At 37.3% G+C, this 20,367-nt stretch overlaps 1 protein-coding gene across 10 annotated transcripts in view; it reads right to left on the bottom strand.

Moving 5' to 3' along the window:
- The window catches only part of LOC137237609 (uncharacterized), a 530,759-nt gene that overhangs the window by 233,910 nt on the left and 276,482 nt on the right, over positions 1 to 20,367 (bottom strand). For 4 of the 10 annotated variants that reach the window (XM_067761435.1, XM_067761436.1, XM_067761438.1 and 1 more), the window contains one exon: positions 12,218 to 13,246. The exons of the other annotated variants lie outside the window; for them this stretch is intronic. In XM_067761435.1, coding sequence (XP_067617536.1) covers positions 12,218 to 13,018 — 801 coding nt within the window. In that variant the 5' untranslated portion in view covers positions 13,019 to 13,246. The remainder of the gene's footprint in view (positions 1 to 12,217; positions 13,247 to 20,367) is intronic. 10 annotated transcript variants of the gene reach the window in all.

The raw sequence follows: 20,367 nt of genomic DNA, 5'->3' as shown, positions 1-20,367 counted from the left end.
TTTAAGAATCCGATGAGGCTAAAGGTCACTTTTTGTTTATTTGGTAAAGAGTCGACTGGAATATTGCTCGCCATTTCACGAAGAGATCTAAATTAAAGTGAGAGAGTTACAGAAAACCTCCTCGCCTGCTTTATTGCCCTGATGGTCTCCCTCCATACGATGGCAGGTCTACAGCATTTGAGTGAAAGAAAAACTTGTAGCTCCCTAAGCTTTGCTTAAAACATTATAAACTGTAATATTAATTACTCATAGCTGTCAAATCAGTAAATAAATAAATACAAGACGTGATAACCTCCGAAGAAATTTAAGCCTGATATTCTCTTACACTTTGCGTCGTGCTCTTTTTTATTTATCTACAAATTTGCGGGAAGGGACCTATATTCTTTACGCCAACTCCGAATGGCATCTGCAAGGCAGATGAGTTTTCACTAGAAGCGTTTCATGGCATAAATACACTGGAGACTTTGCCAAATCACTCCAGAGGGGCGACACCGCTTAGAAATTTTTGATGTTGCTTTTCGCGGAAATTGAACCTAGGATAGCCGGTGGGCGCTACGGTTATTTTCTAGCGCATAAATAGCGTCGAAAAGGGTTACTTATTGAAATAACTCATAGGTTTAATTATGCAAAGAGTCAACCAGTGGCTAGAGCTATACACCTAGCTGATTTATATAGTAGCATCCTTAATCGCCACCGTGGTGTGATGGTAGCGTGCTCCGCCTACCACACCGTATGCCCTGGGTTCGCACCCCGGGCAAAGTAACATCAAAATTTTAGAAATAAGGTTTTTCAATTAGAAGAAAATTTGTATAAGCAGGGTCGCCCCTCGGCAATGTCTGGCAAGCGCTCCGGGTGTATTTCTGCCATGAAAAGCTCTCAGTGAAAACTCATCTGCATTGCAGATGCCGTCTGGAGTCGGCATAAAACATGTAGGTCCCGTCCGGCCAATTTGTAGGGAAAATCAAGAGGAGCACGACGCAAATTGGAAGAGAAGCTCGGCCTTAGATCTCTTCGGAGGTTATCGCGCCTTACATTTATTTATTTGTTTTTTATTCTTAATCGGCTAAGCGATTTTGGCAATTTCGTAACAAGCGCCGTCAGCTATCCCTGTTTTTCGAAGAAGAACCAACGACTGTCAAGTCTTCCTACTCATGCCTCTCCTAACTCAGTTGAGGCCTCCCCCTTCCTCTGCTTTCAAACAGCAGTAGCGACTGAAATATTTTCTTGGCCGGTGCATCTTCGTCTATTCACATAACAAGACCTAGGCAGCAAAACCTTTGGGTTTATATTCGCTGCACTATCGTCATATCTGTGCAAAGTTCATGCAGCTCATCATTATACCTCCTTCGACACTCGCCATCGGCATAACGGATAGAACCAAAAATCTCCGAAGATTCTCTCGAACACTCCAAGAGCTATCGCATCTTCTCTCGACTCCGTCCATGATTCCGAGCCATACATCAGGACAATTATGATAAGCGACTTGTAGGACGTAATTTTTGTTAGTCGAGAGAGGACTTAACTTTTCAATTGCCTGCTCAGTCCAAAGTAGCACTTGTTGGCAAGAACTATTCTCCGTTTGATTTCTAAGCTAGCATTGCTTTTGTTGTTAATGCTGGCTCTTTCTCGAATTTATATCCGTCAGCAGTGACGTGGCAGAGAGTTCGTCTTGTCCTCATTTACCGCAAGACCCACTTTTTTTACTTCTTTATCTTTTTTTATTACTTCAATAATCATTTAAATAAATTTAAGCTTGAACTATTTTCTATTTTAAATTGCTTAGTCTGTTAAAAAAATGTTTGAAACTCTTTAGACCGAAATAAACAAATATAATCGAAACTGACGATTTCTGAATCACTCTAGTACCTATTTGGCACTTTGGGTCTAGTTCTGCACCAGAAATTTGTATCACAAATTAGCTACTGACTTCCCTACAGGGCTATTATTGGTAATATATTTCTCTTGTGAATTTTAGATTTCGGCCGAAATAGGCTTGGAGGTATTCGATGAAATACTTACGACAACAACAATACTCTCTAATTTTCAACACAACCAACAAACTCACAACTAGAATAACAATCTTCTTCAAAGTTCAAATTCGTATTTGCAATCACAACTTGATGAGTTCCTTGAAAATTAACAATGGATGATATCATCTTAAAATTTACTTTATTAACTAAAGTTTCAACAAATCAATACTTTTGAAAGCAACTTTATTTATCCACCGTTCATTTGTGTCCATTCATCCAAACCAATCAGCAGCATTTTGTCGATTTTTTGACAAGGCGCATTCATCATTCGAAATTCTATTACTGTCACTCAATTATATTGAAATAGCCATTGTGGCTAACAATTCCACATCATTTACAATATCAATTAAAAACTTTTCAAAGTTCTATTCAATTTTATCAAAAGGCAAAAAGAAGCGAGAGTAAAATTGTAATGGCTCAACGAAATGTCGATGTGCTGACAAAAATACTGATGTTCATCATTTACTCTCTTTATATAACAGATAGTAAAGAAATAGCTTACACTGAAAGAAAAAGACTGGTAAAATCAACCGAAATACGGGTGAATTCAACCGAAATTTCTGTAAATTTTTATCCATCGCAACAAGATGTTGAATCAACTGCGCACAGATCGTTGATTCGTAATTGACCGTTTTAGTAGTCAAATGAACAAAAAAAAATTTGTTGCGACAGCTTTGTATGAAAGTACCTATGTTGTCATATAAATAAATAAATGTAAGGCGCGATAACCTCCGAAGAGATTTTAGGCCGAACTTCTCTTCCAATTTGCGTCCTGCTCCTTTTTACTTTTTCTTACAAATTGGCGGGACGCGACTTACTTGTTTGATGCCGACTCCGAACGGCATCTGCAAGACATATGAGTTTTCACTGAGAGCATTTCAAAGCAGAAATACACTCGGAGTGCTTGCCGAACACTGCCGAGGGGCGACTCCGCTTAGAAAATTTTTCTTCTAATTGAAAAGCTTGTTTCTAAAATTTTGATGTTGCTTTTCCCGGGGTGTGAACCCAAGGTCTTCGGTGTGGTAGGTGGAGCACGCTACCATCACACCACGGCGGCCGCCATATAAATACGTAAATATGTGAATGCATAAATACGCATGCTGCTACATATACATACATATGAATATAGAAATGAAAATAGTAGTCACAAAACTGATTCTCAATTCTTTCAGTTGCAGCTCATCTCATTCTCAATTTCTTCTCTCGCATGTAGTTGCCACACTTGATTGTTTCGAACAAAACTTGTAGTATAAATGTTTGACGTAACATTTTAAAAAGAGAATTTGTAAGTTATAAAAAAGTAAAGAATCAAATCGCAGGAAGGTAATTCCCCACTGGAGTAAATTTACATGTAATTCGGCAAGTTTAATATTCGTAGCACTTTAAGTTGAAACGATTCCAAAACAACTCAAACTTTTATTTTGTCGGAAAAATAAAAATTAAAAAAGCATGTTTTTTATTATCTTATTAGATTCGTTCGCGTGAGTGAAAATTCATAAAAACTTGAACAAAATGTTACTAACTTTGGAAAAATCCTGTTCGTTCAAGCAAAACTTTTGCAACTAGAGCACGCAATGTTGCATTTCGCTTGGACGAAAAGTTGGAAAATTGTATCCGATAAATATGTGTCCCGGTATTTGGTAATTTGTTGCACAGTTAATTCAAAAAAGGGTTTTTTCGCTTTGTATTGATAACTGAAAAACTAGTTTTTTATTGTTTTCCTATTTTGTGTGTTTTTCGATTAGATGGTTTTCTTATTTTGGTGTTTTTTTTAACAAGGTGCCACTTGTCATAAGTACAAAGTAGAGAGCACAGTGAGCGTAAAATTCCCTTTGAAATTTGCTCATATATTGACAGTTAATCGCCCTTGAAATGACCTGTGATATCAGTTGTGTTAACAGAAAAATCAGTTAGATTGATTAGGAATCTGTCAATTTTACAAAATTTTGTTAACTTAAGAGCGCCAATTTCTCTTCTGTTGAAATGACTAAACTAATTTGTTCGCTTGACAAAGAACTCGGTCGAATTAACCATAATTCGATCAATTTCACCGAATCTCCGTTAAGCCAAGAACAACAGAACCGATTTGTTGATTTTACTAGCACCATTTCTTTCAGTGTACAAATATTTCAAAGGAACCTTAGAACTGTTCGAAATGGAACTGCTTGCGATAAGCTGTGAAATAATCCTGCAGAAAAAATGAGGGATAACACGAAAAGCGACAGTTGTGAGCTACAGGTTAAATGACTAGTTCCAAACTGTTGCTATTCGGATGCTGATTAGGACAGGTGATGACCACATTCTTACCGGCAGCGCTTAAGTTTTAAAAATGCGTTCAAGAGGTCTGTATCGGAGGGAAATTGCAATTGCTTTACAATGTTAAAAGTGTCAGTTTAAAGATCTACGAGCACACAGAATTAGAACTAGTACCGTGCCTTAATGCGATAGTTCTACGCTAGTTCGGTGCTAACTCGATTTGCTGCAGGGAATGTGCTGGGAGACGATTTCCACCACCAATGACAATACAGTGTAAAAGTGTGTAGTATTGGTTGAGTATTGAGCTAGAACTAGTGTTGTTGTCAAATGGTCTACCTCGACGTTAGACCGGAGGTAATCTAATTTTCTACAGGGTATTCAATACCCACATATATTATGAAAAATATTTAAAAAATCATCGGTAAATTTAAACAAAAAACGGAGTTCGAATAGGATATTTCTTTAGAATATTATCCTGACCCTTAAGGGATAATTAGGGATGTTTTTTCGAGTATTATCAGTATATGGTTGTTTAAAAACCGACGGGCCATCGATAACGATAATCCGTTGGTAAAAATTGATAATCCGTTCATAAGTAATCGGTAGCGTTTATTATCGGTAACAAAGTTACAACACTTCGATAACTCATCTGTACCGATATCAAACCGATAATGGACGGACCACAAAGCAATAACCGATAAGCCTATTTTATCGAAAACAAACCGATAACACTTCGTTAACTCATCGATAAAAATTTATAACCTGTCCCTAAATCGTTCATGACTTGCGACAATGTAACAAATATTGATAACAAATTTATTACTCTTCGAAAACTCTCTTTATACCTCAGCGTGTTATCGGCCGTTAAGAAACCTATTAGTAATGGATAACAAAGCAATAATCGATGAACCTTCAATTACAATTTTAATGAAAATAAACAGATAACTCATCGATAACAAACCGACAAGTCATCGATAAGAATCTACAACTCGCCCATAGGTTAGGCCCATAAATCGCCAATAAAATTTATTATCGAAAACAAGTTAATAAAATATCGATAAAAAATCGATAACTTGTCAATACCTTCTACTAATATGTTACGAATCGATAAACGACGAGTCTTCAATAACGAGTAAATCGAAAACAAAAAGGATAAGGCCTCGATAACAAACGGATAGCTCATCCATAAAAATCTATAAGCCGTTTTAAATAGTAAAACAAAAACCCGTCGACGACATTCACTATCGACAACAAATTTGCAACACTTCAATAAAAAGCCAAAAACTGGACTAAACGTCGATAAAATGCCGTCACTACTATTATTATTATTATTATTGGCCTCAATGAAGTCCGACTTATTACTATACGCGGAGGCCTTTTATGTATTCAAAGACCTCTTCAAGCTTTGTACTACACGGCACGAACGGTTTAAGAGTCATGCTACCTAGATAAGAGAATCTCTTCCTTGCATAGCATTGCATTCGAAGAGAATGTGCACCGGCATTTCATCCTGCAGTCCACAAAATTGACAGATTTATGTATCCGATAGATTCAACTTACTAACGTGACACCGTAGACTGCAGTATCCCGTATACAACCTTAGACTAACAAAGTTGCTTCTATCATTAAAAAGAGAGGAATGTGGACTCATGACGGGTATTCTGACTGGACACTGCCTTCTGCCGTCACATGCCTTTAAATTAGGCTTGGTCAGTGATAGCATATGTAGGAAGTGCGGGTTGGAGAAAGAAAAGATCGAGCACGTTCCGTGCGCGTGCCCTGCACTTGCCGGGCTTAGACTCCAGCTATTAGGAGTGATATAGCTGTCAGATCTAAAAGCAGCAAGTGGCTTAAGTCCTAGGAAGCTTCTAGTATTTGCCAAGAGTTTGGTCGTTAAAACAAACTTCTGCTAAAACTACGGACTCAATCAGTCTATGTGAGGCCCTCATGGACCGGCCAGTTCAACCTAACCTAACCTAACAGTATCCCGTACAGTACGAAGTGAGAGTTAGTAGGTCCTATATGCTTAGATATATGAGTTTAACTGATCGGTCATAGGTCCTCTATACTTAGATATATGAGTTTAAGTGATCGTCATTGCTTGGAGTATAAAAAATTTGGCCTATATTTGTGCTGTCCAATCAATCCGTGGCTTTCTGAACTAATTTGTTTCCCAATTACTTATGGTTTCCATATTGTGTGTCATTGTTAGCCCACAGAAGGATATGTTGCTTAGCTACGTAGTCTGTCTGCTCATTACCTTCATTCCCCTTATGCCCGCGAATCCATCTTAACAAAAGCTTGTTTTTGGTTCCCAGTCACATAAGACTCCAATGCATTCATCCAGTAAGACTGCCTGGCTGCTTGACATAATAAGGATCGATCTCTTTTGCATGGATTTCTGCCTAAAAACGAATGGGGTACCGATATCTTGAACCTCGGCCGCTAGATGTCAGCTATCGTTTTTCCGCTATCAAGTTTTGATACATTCCTAAAACATACGTCTGTGTTGGGTCATTATGTGGGTTTTCTGTTTTCCAAAGAGTTCTATCCACATTGCACATCTCAAAATTCTGTGAGATTTTGAGCGTAGGGGCCATTGCATCACGTAGTTATTTCATATGTCCCGTCATATTTTCGCCCTTTAGATGAGACATATTTTGAGCCCTTGGCGCAGCTATTGAAAGGAAAGGACGATATTTCTACTAGAGTCCTAAATGCATTATTTACCGAACGCTTACATTCTGGACTCCTCCATACTGTGAGCAAAGCTATTTACAAATAAAAAAAACTCCCAAATTATTAAATAAATTATACATTAAAAATTGCTTCAAATAAATGTTTTCATACATTTAAAAGCAATAAGGGCAACTTTTGCAACACTGGTTGTGATTGTTGCCATCTTTGACTTCGAAGCCAAATTTCGTTTGAAGACTTTTATGAAGGACTATCTAGCGGAAATTCCCATACGTCAAAAGTGAAATCACCACGGTAACAAGATCTTGCTATGTGGCTCTGAGGCAAAATGCGCTAGAAAGTAGAGTGCGGTCCACCTTTCCGCAGCCCAAAACCTAAGTATAAAAAAAAAAAACTAAAGAGACATTCCAATCATTAGAACTCTGATTATAAGCCAGAAATACTCTATCTTCTAAAGAGAAAGAATGTAGTTTCTAATCAGCAAGGTCATGTTATGCGTAATATTGCGTATTCGGTTCGTACAGTTTTCTGAACCACATCTCAATTTGGACGCAGATATGGGGGAGACCCCTACTGAGAAGCAAGTAAGAGGAAAAATTTCTTAATCAAATTTGAACTCTTAGTAGTCATTTGCTATCGCTGATAAGGAATATATAGAGAACTTTGTTAAAAACATACCATGTAACCGCTTGGGCGTAAAATACCAGATCCCTTAAAATAACGGATGAGCGCTGGGCGTTGAAAGCTTGTACCGTCGACGACCAAATCAGATTAGGCCAGATTAAAAGAAGGCGAGAGCTACAAATGGTCGCTCAGGCTGAAAAGATATGGAACCCAGCGCGGGGCTGCAAAGTCTCGAAAATCAGGTCCAACAGTTTTAGATAAGCAAAATTACTCTTATTATTGAAGAGAAGGGACTGTAGACTCATGATGGGTATCCATACGGTAGACTGCCTTCCAGCGTCACACGCTTTTAAGTAAGGCCTTTTCAGTGATAGCAGATGCAGGAACACCGGGTTAAAAGAGCGAACGATCGAGCACGTCTTGTGCTCGTGCCCTGCACTTGCAAGGCTACCATTCCAGCTATAAGGAGTGGCACAGCAAACTTCTGGTAGCACTATGAATCTATTCAGTATATTTGAGATTCTTACGAATCAGCCAGTTCAACCTAAACCCAGCGGGTTAGAGGCTTAGAATATACCCGCGGCAGGTACGAATGTGGCAAAAGACGACTAAAATACCAAATGGATTCAAGGGGTTTTGTAGCGAAACGCTTTCAAAGGGTTACCAGCACAAAATTTAGCTTCTCCAACCAAATTTTCAACCTCACCAATCCGTGGCGAATCCTGCTACTTTAACAGCCTGGGCTCAGGCGACCCCTAGTTCCTCATGCAAAATCGTTCCCAAGATGGTCAGACTGGTGCCTTAGTGGTGATTGTTACCGGATCTGCATGCGGAGAAGGACCATCAAAATCGCTAGTACTCAAGGCCTTCGAGGATGGTCCTTATCGCTACAACAATAACAAAAACAACAGCAATCTAATCTAGGGTAACTTAAAGTTTTGCAATCGACTTCAACTCTTGACATACATCACATTTAATCATTGGCATTCTATTTGTATGAGTTAAGCGGGGATTGCCCTTATTGCTTTAAATGTATGAAAACATTTTATTCAAAGCAAATTTTTTATTTATTATTTATTTAATAATTAGGGAAAATTTAAACAACGTGACGGAAAATGCGACAGCTGTTTCAATTATACTTTGTAAGTATCTTCATTTCATTCATATTTCTAACAGTATTCAGCTTATACAAAGAAGGTGTTAGAAAAAACTTGGTGAAATTAGATTGAAAGCAAGACTTAATTTTACAGCTCCAATCTTGGAAAAACGCATTTTATTCCATTTCAAATATGTGAATTATTCAGGCATTTTAAGAGCTCTTTAATTTCTTTATTCTCTTTGCTACCATGCATTCAGTTGAAGCAACAACAAAAATGCACAACTTTTACTTATTTTACACTCACACTTTACACTTCCAACTGGTTTTTTGATAATTTATTTTTAATTTTTCGAGGACACTCCAGTGCGCCGTAAAATTTGTTATACCAAATATTTGAAAGAAACTTTGTACCTCCCGCAAATACAATACAACGGGCATAGCGAGGAAGGGTGAGGTGATAGAGGTGAAGTGGTAGTTATTGCCGTGATTGCGTAAACACTTTAAATTGCTACCCGTAACACGTTTCAAAGAAAACACGCGCTGATATGCACGTTTCGCTGCACACACCGCTCCTCACCACCACGCCGCAGGACTCCATCAGGCAACCAAATTCAGTATGCTAAATATTGAGCCCCACACCCAAAACAACACTATGGGTGTGGCACTTGACAGCCAGGAACACTTTTTGACTTTAGTTATTGTTTGTTTGTTTATTCAAGTATTTGTTTGCTTTTCAAGAAAATATTGCATCAACGAAAGTAAAGACTTGCTAAACTATAACAAAACTTTTTAAAGCGCACGAAAATGATATATATGTACACACATATGTACGTGTGCGCATGTGTGTCATTGTATGAGCATATGTTACTTAGTACGAGTATATAACACCGTTAACGTGTGTGTGCAATTTTTTTACGACAGCCGGATGTCAGGAGCTAAAAGTGTTACGGTATGAAGATTTGCATAAAAACTTTGCAAGAAACTAACAGAGCCCGATATCTGCAAACATTCAACTCACTGGGGAAGCGGTGACTGTGATTAGTTTGTCGCATGCATGAAAATTAACCAGCGAATACGAAAATGAAACTTAAGTACAAGGATGTATAAATAAAGGTAGCACCGCAACTCATCTCTCTTTTGTAAACTCGTTGATTAAACTTTGTGTAAAAAAGTAATCCAAAAAATGTATAACCGACTACTGGTTGGGTAGTACCAACCTGTGTATATTTAAATATTTAGCGGTCGCTAGATTATGGGCATAACCTGTGATATGGTTGTTATCGAATACCTAAGGTCAAACCCCGATGAAAGTTACATCAAAAAATACTTTGGAAATATAATTAACAAAAACCCTCTTAACCTAAGCTCCCTGAAACCAAGGACCCAACCTGTTACGACTTTTATAATAAAATTATCAAAAAACAAGTAAGGAAGGCTAAGTTCGGGTGTAAACGAATTTTCTATTCTGCGTCATAAGGTCAACCCACCTAACAAGTTTCATCGCTTTATCCATCTTTGGTAATGAAATATCGCACTTTTCGCTTTTCCGAAATGTCCGATATCGAAAAAGTGGGCGTAGTTATAGTCCGATTTCGTTCATTTTAAATAGCGATCTCAGATGGGCGCCCAGGAACTTGCATACTAAATTTCATAAAGATACCTCAAAATTTAATCAAGTTGTCTTGTTTACGGACAGACGGACGGACGGACGGACATAGCTAAATGAATTTCTTTTTTCGCCAATATCATTTTCATATATGGAAGTCTATATCTATCTCGATTAGTTTATGCCGTTACGGGGTACCGTTATGCGAACAAAATTAATATACTCTGTGAGCTCTGCTCAGCCGAGTATAAAAAGAACAATTTTTTGTGACAAAATTACAGTAAATCAACCAAAATTTGCAGATTATGTTGACAGGGTCTCCGAAAAAATTTTGAACTGTTTTCGCGTCTTTTACGAAAAAGAAAAAGTAAGATCGCGACTGTGCCCTTCACGAATGCAGCTGAACAATAATGTTATCCCATTCGTAATGTCTGAAGAATCAGCTGTATGACGTATTTAATACGTAGAGAATAGATGTGCAGACGTAGGCGACATTTTCGATGAATTTAGTATATGAAAAATAGATCGGTAATTTGTGCGAGATGCAAAGCTTCACGTTTCTTGTGGCGTGAGTGCATGAGTTAGCTATGACCATGAATCACTTATTTGATTAAATTTAAAATGAGGCATACATAACGGTATATATGGGGTAGATACTATATATACGACCGATCTCTATGATTTTCTCAGACAACAGGATATGCTATACACGTAAACATGCGGTGAAATTTGAAGCTTCAATCTGATAGAGGAAGATATGGCAAAAATCCTCTTTTCTGAAAAATCGTTTGTATGGGGGATAAAGTGGATCGATAAGGCCGGTTCCGGAAAATGTCTAATCGGACATTTAAATACACCCGCTCACCAAATTTATCAAGATATCTCAAAGATTTAGGGACTAATTAGTTTGCATTCAAACAGACAGACGGATAGACAGACAGACCGACGGGCTTGGCTTAATCAACTCAAATCGTCATACTGATCAATTATTGATGGGTTTATTGAATCACTATTGATGGGTCTATTGTCACTCATCATGGCAGGGATTGAACCCTAAAGCACGATCACTTCACCGGCAGCGTACGTCACAATCTTAACAACATTTACGTGGAGTTTTTCTGAGAGATCATACGTTACGGTATACTGCATAGTTTGTCCCTTAACTTTATGCTTCTAACTTATCTTCACAGCACTTAATTTTTAATTCCCCTTGTACTGCTCTCGGGAAGCCAGTTGACAAGACCTTAAGGAAAAAAACTGCCCTCTTGGAAATCAAAATGGCCATTTTCAAAGATTCATTGATATACTTAGAAGGCTTACTGAAAAGAGCTGCTGAAAGAGCTTCTTTTTCTTTTATTTTCTACAGGGTAATCTCTATTCCAATAGCAATAAATATATAAGACCGAGCAGTCGTCTGAACCTTTAAAATTGGGTTAATTAAGACATATGAGCACGAACATTTAATTGCATATATTTATTGAAATACTTGTGTCAGGTATCATGGATGCACAATACTTCCAATAGGTCAATTACAACAACATCAAAAGAAAAATATACATATATGCGTATCCAATATCTTTGGTCTCAAACAAAGGGGAGCACGTTTGACTATTCGAGTGTGAGGCTACCACCTTTAGTTGCTTACACCCGAAGAGCATTTCACTTCAGGGTATCGCTTGGAAGACTAGCGCATTTGAGATCCTTATTATGTACCTTAAATTGTGTTCCCCAGTCATCTGGAAAAAGTTTTAAAAAAATTTGCAAATCTACCACCATAATTTGAGATGTGCTAGTCTTCGTTGCCGACAATGTGCATAGTTAAATACTTGCTTATCGCTAATAAGTCCTCGCCCCACCCAACATTACCTTTATCTAAATAATCACGTGAATACCAACGCTACTTACCCGTGAGCGCAACTGTGCCAAAACTTCGGTAATATCGCCGTGTTGACACGCATACATAAGACTTGTGCAACCGCGCACCAGGCGACTTTTCGCACCGACACAGCTATCATTTACGCCTACATCAATGCCCTCGCTAACCTTGTTGCTGCCTGCATTGGCTGCGGCTGCTGCTTTCATTGTGTTTACTGGTGTTGTTGTCACCGCAGCTGCCTTGCTCCGACCTGTCAACGTACCGGGTGTCTTTATAGATGTCAGTGTCATTGAGGTTGGTGTGGGTTTCGGTTCGAGTGTTGGTGCTGGTTTTAGCGCCATAGGAAATTTAGCACCGAGACCTTCACCAACAACATCACCACCACTACATAATGCACTTGTTAACTTGTGTGTGTTGCCTCTTCTCCTGGTGTTGGTTGTTTGTTCTATATATGTTGTTGCTTTGGTTGTCTTAGGCATCTTCTTGGCACCACTTGCATCTGTGGCGGCATTATCTTTCGTACTACTAGCAATCGAAAGTGTTGTTTTTGATGCCACCACAGCAGCCGGCGCTGAGGTTCGTATTACTCCTGTTGGCACATCTGCTGGATTTTGCATGGTTGATTTTAGCGGGCTATGGAATTGGAGCCGCTTCTTTGTTTTGCCGCTTCGCTGATTTAACGTACTTTCCGCCGCAGCTGTGGTAAAGTGTTGGGCAATATTTTCTTCGTTCACATTTTGGTTGACTTTCAAACGTGGTGGTTTTTTTGGCGCTTCAACATTAATTGTCACATTTTGCTTCTGCCCTTCTTTCGACTTTTCCATTATCATCGTTTGAGCTCAACGCGCGTTTCACTTTTTTCGTTTGTTACGCACTTTTGGTCTTTTTTTTTGAATTTGTATTTTCGTGTATTATTTGTTTGGTTTATTTGGCAAACTTTGAGGCGTTTTTTATGAGTGTTAGTCATTTTGCAACATTTTAGTACAGTGAAAAGTCAATTAAAGTAATTGGTTTACTTTTTAAAAGCATTTGGAGCTGGATCGATTTAGTATCTCAAACTGTAGGTATTTAAACTCTTAAGTGCTGGTTTTATATAGAGCAGATAGTAAGATACTCTATAAAGTGGTTTGCGGTAGTGGCACGGAATAAGATAAAGGAGGAATTTTATTAACCAAAAATAAATAATGTTTGCTAGCAGCCTCTTCGTAATTAATACTTTTTGTCTTGTATCAGTAAACTATTTTGTTGACTTGGGAGTCACGATGGATGTTAAACTTAGTTTTAGCCTTCATATTGTGACTACTTTCAATAAGGCTAGAGGTGTTCTATCATTCGTAAAATGACGGTCTAAAAATTTAGTGATCCGTATGTAACTAAAGCCCTATTTACCACATTAGTCAGACCAATACTTGAATACAGATCATTAGTCTAGAATACGCGATATCAAGTTCATTCAGATAGACTTGAGTCAATACAGAAGCAATTTGTACTGTTCCCTTTAAGTAATTGTCATTGGAACTCTGCGTATAATCTCGCACCTTATACTAATTGGTTAAAACTTATCAATCTTCCAACTCTCGCAAGTCGTAGAGAAATGCTAGGATATTATTTATGACCAAATAACTAAATGGACTGATTTCTAGCGCCTTTCTTTTGAACGAAGTAAACTTCAAAGTCATATCACGTTCCTCAAGACATTACAAACCTCTTCTTTTGAGGCAGAACCAATTTCGAGTTAAATAAACCTTTTCGGTGTTCGTGTTATGATTTTAACTCTCATTCGAATTCATTTTATATATCGTATTCACTTTTTTCTATAAAGAAAACTGTCCGATCCTATCTTAACTCGTTAGACAAAAAAAAACAATTTATAAAAAAAAAATCTTTACATATTAAAATTGTTCACTTATTTAGCAATGTAGTATATGATGATTTTTATTCTGTAGCTGAGCAGTTTTAGATCTCGGCGCTTGACGAACCTCCTCCTATCAACAACTCGGGAAAAACAAAATCCATGTGTCATGCGCATGCGCCCCTCGTATCGGTTGGGCGGGCTTTGGAAAGTATTAGTTCATTCGGATTTATTATTACTATTATAAAATACCGAAATTGAAATTATAAACTCAGCAAGTACTCATTTCTTTATTTCCACAATTGTTTGGTTTGCAGTCTGTCTTTTTTCTCTCTTTTAATTCTTGTATTCTCTTGTCTCACGTCTACCCATCTTAAACTAATCAATAAGATCACACACTCACCCATATCCGTCCACACTTGTTATACTAAATAAAGACGCAATTAAGATTACTCCACCTGCAAATATCTGGCATTGCGCTAAACCAAGCAGAGCCATTTTAAAATGTATTTTCTCTTCTAAATACCTCACAAATAGGGGACAAACACCGCTACTAACCTAGCACTAAACCTTAATAAAGGAAAAGAGAAATTGATCGTAGAACTCACAGAATTCAAGCTACTAAGCCACCATACCCGGGTAAGAGTTACTGCAGGGCAACCCGTAATTACTACAGACCATAATTGCTAGATCGTCAACATAAGCCACTACTTGGCATCTCCTACGATTGTGGTGTTGAAGTAGTTTCTTTTCAAACACGATACATATCGGTTGCTATTTCCTTTTTGTGCTCGTTCTTCGCAAAGCTTACGTCCATTTTACAAACTAGAGGAAGCACAACCGAAGACGTTATTGTAAAGGGTATATAAGATAGGTAGGAATCTCAAAGTATGAAATTAAAGTTCGAAGCGAGATTTCATTTCAATGCAAACGAGCATTCCTTCTAGTGATCATGTATATTTGAATTACTATAACAAGTTTGAGAATGGAAGCTAAAGCGTGAGTAGAAAACACTCGCTCTGAATGTCTGTTCTCGGATATCTCTGACATGTATACGCAAAAGCTAATCAGTCTACATAAATGTAACTTAACTTTGGGATATGTACTTTCCCTTCCTATCCAATTTTCATCCAATCGCACTCTAATGAAGAAAATCCTTACTTGTTCTTTTATGCAAGTATTCCAACAAAATATTTCAAGTGTCAACGAAAAAACCTCCAGAGGAACTACACCTCGCTATGTATAAAGAACAGCACTTCAGCTGCATACTGCCCATTGAAATTCTCATATCTGTTCCCAGAAAAGGCAAAATAGACATTAAGGAAATTTGCAGCTATATTTTTTCTACATCAATTCCCTTATTTCGAATAGTATCAAATTCTTTGCTGACACTCTAGCTTGCTAACACCATAAGCGTATCCCCCAATAGATTCAGTTTAGCCCCCAATGAATACAGTTTAAGAGCATATATTTGATTAGCCCAAGAAATCAGTAGGTAAAGCAATTAGTTCCAGCAAACAACGTTGATGTTGCTTGAATGATACATAAAGTACCGCCGGTTTTTTTTTTTTTGTTATTCTTTGAGCGATAAGGACACTCCACGAAGGCTTATGTTATCGATTTTTTCCTTTGCCTCATATCCGGCACTTTCCGGTAGCAAATACCATAAAGGTACTAGCCCGACCATCCCATAAAGGGTTTTTAATGACCATATGGCACTTTTTAGACCACTTCGCTCCCCACCCTGGGGTCGCCAGAGCCTCGCCTGCCAAATGGGTATATGTTTGAATGCATGAGGTTCACAATTGGGATGCTGAAGCTACGAACTGCTTATTAATCCGTCGGATCTCAACTAACGGGGGTGCAGGTACTCTCCTCTAAAAAATTGTTTAAAATTTTAAAAGCTAAGATATCGATATCAATATCGCAAGCCTAACCAATAAAAACCACGTCCTATTATGTATATACACCGTTCCTTCTGTTTATTCATTCACACGACTTTAATAGCTTATCCATGCAGATTTAGGAGTTTACTCCTACTGGCCTAAACTAATCTGTATCATATATCTCACTGATAATAATTTCTCTAATCGGGTCGCCTTTAGGAGGTGATTTGGCAAGCACTCCGAGTGTATTTCTGCCATGAAAAGCTTCTCAGTAAAAATTCATCTACCTTGCAGATTCCGTTCCTAATCGGCTTCCGTCCTGCCAATTTGTTGGGAAACTATAAAAGAGCAAACCACAAATTGACCTAAAGATCCTCGGAAATAAATCGCGCCGAGCATTTGTTTATTTATTTTTGTAAGCACTCAACATATGTCTCATACCTCACATTTACAGCTACTCTCTTCTACACCTAATTCCTCGCCACATATTAACATTGTAATAAACTTACAAAACTTCACTGCACTCAATCGAATCGCATTACAATCAGCTTAAAGTCCTACGCATACGCGCACACGCCCAACTTACTTTCTTTACATGTGTGCAAATTTACGTCGAAAATGTTTTTAAATGATTAAGGTTTTATGCTCAAAATACCCTACCCCCCTCTACAAAGTCAAATAGCGTAGCATCACACATGAACATGTAGTGTGAAAATTTTTTTGCGATGCATTCACTCGCTTGGTAGGCCTTATTGAAAATTTCAAGCAACGCGTACAGATATCAACCGAAAAGAATAAGTGTCAAAATCAGTGACGCTTTATGTCGCTTTCAATCTTGGCTGCGGTGCAGCATACTTCCTTTTCACTGCACAATGGGCATTTTTGTATAAGTATAACTTGAAGTAATATCTTAACAATGCGTTCAAATAACACTATCCAACAAACACATAACCTTTTTTTGGCCAGATAAGAAGTAACCATCTTATTTTGAAGAAAACCCACATCGTACAGATAAATTTTTCTGAATATATTATAGTCCAGTAAGTCTGAGTTATTTTCTTATTTGCTTATAAGAACCAGGGAGCCTTTGGTAAAGTGGCACAAAAGCTGGAAGCGTTACATATTCATTGCCTTCTCTTGTATCTTACGCCCGGCAACCCATCCAAACAAAACATTGTTGAAAAAATAGTGGAGTAACATTCCATTGATATCGATTTCTTAAAGTTCGGCCCATGGATGTCAGGTTCCGATTTTCCATCACCAAATTTATATCCGTCAGACAACCACACCTACGTGTCAGGATCCCTATATGGATTGTCTGTTTCCCCAAAGAGTTTTGTCCACAATGGTATACTGAAATTTCGTGAGCAGGACTATAAATTTGTCAGAAAAAATTCTCTGTGTCACGTCACCTTTCAAGAGAAAACCTAGTCACTATGTTGCGAAATTGTTGTTGTGCAATATTATCGCATAAAGTGTTCATAAAAAAATTACGTATACGCCATGTATCACATCAATTTTCGCTAATTTGATCGATAATATGTAGATATTGAAATTTTTATATATTTCCATCATACGTCTCAAATTTTTGGTACGAATGTTAAAAATGTTAAAAAATCTAAATTTTGCAAATTTTTGGGAGTTTTGTTGTAGTCATCACGAAAATCTTCAGCTTAAGAAATAAAGGGGTAGTTCGCACTTTTCCAACGTGTCATCTCAGATCTTTCTAGTGAAAAATACACTCGAAAAAAAACCGAGTGTTCCCAAAAACGTCTTCTGTCATTCCTACGTCAACATAATGGTCCAACAGTATTTTGGTCGGACTTGGCTTCAGCTTATTACGCTTATGTCACCGAAGGGCCTCAGTTTTGGCCAATTTAGTGATATTTGGCTCTGATGAAAGGAAAAATTTAGTAGGTAATCCACTGCGTTATTTGTTATGGAGTATATGTATAAACAATCCAAATAGTTTTTGTTTTCAGGCCTAGTGAAATGAACTTATATGTACTAGTTCGGGTACCTATATGACTCTAATAACAAACACTGTATTCAAGGTTTCGTATGTAAAAGTTGTGTTGAGTCATTATGCTTATGGGCAAACAAAAAAACATCATTTCAAGAATCCAACTCGTGTGAGATGGCTTGAACCTTCGGACCATCACAACGACTCTTAATTCTGTGTAGTAGATATAATAGAAATAAACCGCAAAAATCAATCTAATTAGACCTACTTCAACCTAATGACTGCTGTTTGACCAGTGCTTAGATAACTGGATTGTTTTCCTGAAATTTTCGGTGATCTCAGTCAAGGGCAGGGCGAGCTTATTCACCAGGACCATCGAGCTATAGCAAAGCGATATCAAGGATACTGCAAATCACTCTAAATGGATTTATCCCAGCCTATAGACTGCTGTTCGACCAGTGCTTAGCCACCGCATCGTTTTCCTGAAAATTAAGGTGATCACAGTGAAGAGCAGGGCGAGCTTTTTCACCAGAACCTTCTCACTATGGAGGAGCAGATATGAAGGACACTCGAACGCGCATATATTAGTTTATTATTGCTGCAGTATTCAGAGTAGCGCTTCTGAATTAAACTCATAAAATAAAATTCTTTAAAAGAAAATTGAAAAATTTAATTGTTAAATATTTCGAAAAATAGAGCTGCTAGAAAAAAACGGCTTCTACATTTGAAAGAAGCGTAAAAGGGACTTTGGAAATCATGCATAAATTCCCATGCAGCAGAACCAAAAGTGCCAATAAAAAAATTTACTAGTTATATAATAGAACTTTTTTAATAAAATTACGTCATATTTTATTTTGCATTCAATGTGAATTCAGACTCTACTTTAGATATTAATAGTTAAAAAAAAAAAAACTATTCGAATAAAAATTTAAAGTTTTTATGAATTTAGTTCTTTGTGCGATGAATAATCGACGATGTACAATTATTCGGTTTCCACTTATCGAATTATAAAAATCGCCTTTTTGAGCATTCGAATAATTTGAGTAATTGAATAATTCGAGCAAATCGAATATTGCAAGCTCTAAGTATTTTAACTTAACAAGAGTTTTTAATTACCGCATCCATTTCCTTTGTCTACATATTTCATTTAAAGTCAACGGTTACTGAAATATCCCATATTGCACCACTGATCACTTTATGCCTCCCATCCTGCATGTATATATGTGTGTTGTGGCACACTTAATCGCGCGGAAAATAGTTTTTACTATAATTTGAGAACAACAAAGAAGAAACTGAAATTCATTTAAATAGATTTTACTGAATCTCGACTATGTATGACTATTGGGCTGGGTCAATTTGTATGGACGAAAGTTAACCGGCATCGCGCCATCGATTTTTCAATAGGATTTGGGCTCAGGAAAAAAGATCCACTACGCATACCCAAAAAAATAAATTTCGAGCCTACGAAATTTCATTTTTTGACTTTCTTTCGACTTTGATTTTTAAGGTTTTTTCATGACCTACTAAAAAATAATTTTCATATGTATATCCTGTCCGACCCAAAAATGTCCACTAAAAACGTTGTCGATAACAGATTTTTGGAAAAAAAAAAATATTTTTGGGTCGAACAGGGTATACATTAAAATTTTACAATCAAATGAAAATTTTTTTAGTAGGTTATGAAAAAAGCCTTAAAATGCAAAGTCGAAAAAGTCAAAAAAAATAAATTTCGCAGGCTCGTGAATTAATTTTTTGGATATGCGTAGTGGAACTTTTTTTCCTGAGCCCAAGTCCTATTGAAAAATCGATGGCGCGATATCGGTTTAAAAATCGATCCAGTCTAATGTACATACGTCAATCTGTGTGCAAATGTTTGCTTGCCGTCTGAAGACTACTATTTTGGCTGACTATTCATTCTTCTTTTTTACAGGACCCTTTCAGTTTACGTGTGTAGTATTTAGGTTATGGGAGAGAGATGCAAATATACTATTCAAAAAGTAAAATGTTAGTAATAATAAAAGCAATAAATTTTTGTTATTTATATTAGAACAAAATTACAAAGTTTACAAACGGCGATGGTTACTAGGAGATGTTTCTGAATTTCACTTCTTCATCAGCTAGTTTCTCAGGTGCTGAGTTTTGAACTCGAAATCTGCAACATTCGTACTTTATACTAGTGTAAAGCAGATGCCTTTATCCACTCAGCCATGCCAATGAATGCACACGCTGCTCGCATTGCAATTGGTCTCTAAGTGTTGCCTTTTTGTTACGTTTCCTTTATTCACCATTCTGGTACATACTAATTATATATGCTTTTTAATCCTAATTGTGTGGAATAATTATAGGCGCGCTCTAAGAGCTTAGTAACATTGGGTTTATAGCATTGCTTTTATAAGCAGTACTTCCGCAGTTCACTGTTATATCAATATTATCATCTGTATTTAATTAGCGAGTAACCATCGCTAGTAACAAGCGCCT

This window comes from Eurosta solidaginis, chromosome 1, assembly GCF_040869045.1.
Source record: "Eurosta solidaginis isolate ZX-2024a chromosome 1, ASM4086904v1, whole genome shotgun sequence".
NCBI lineage: Eukaryota > Metazoa > Arthropoda > Insecta > Diptera > Tephritidae > Eurosta > Eurosta solidaginis.
This window is presented reverse-complemented; position numbering and strand designations above follow the sequence as displayed.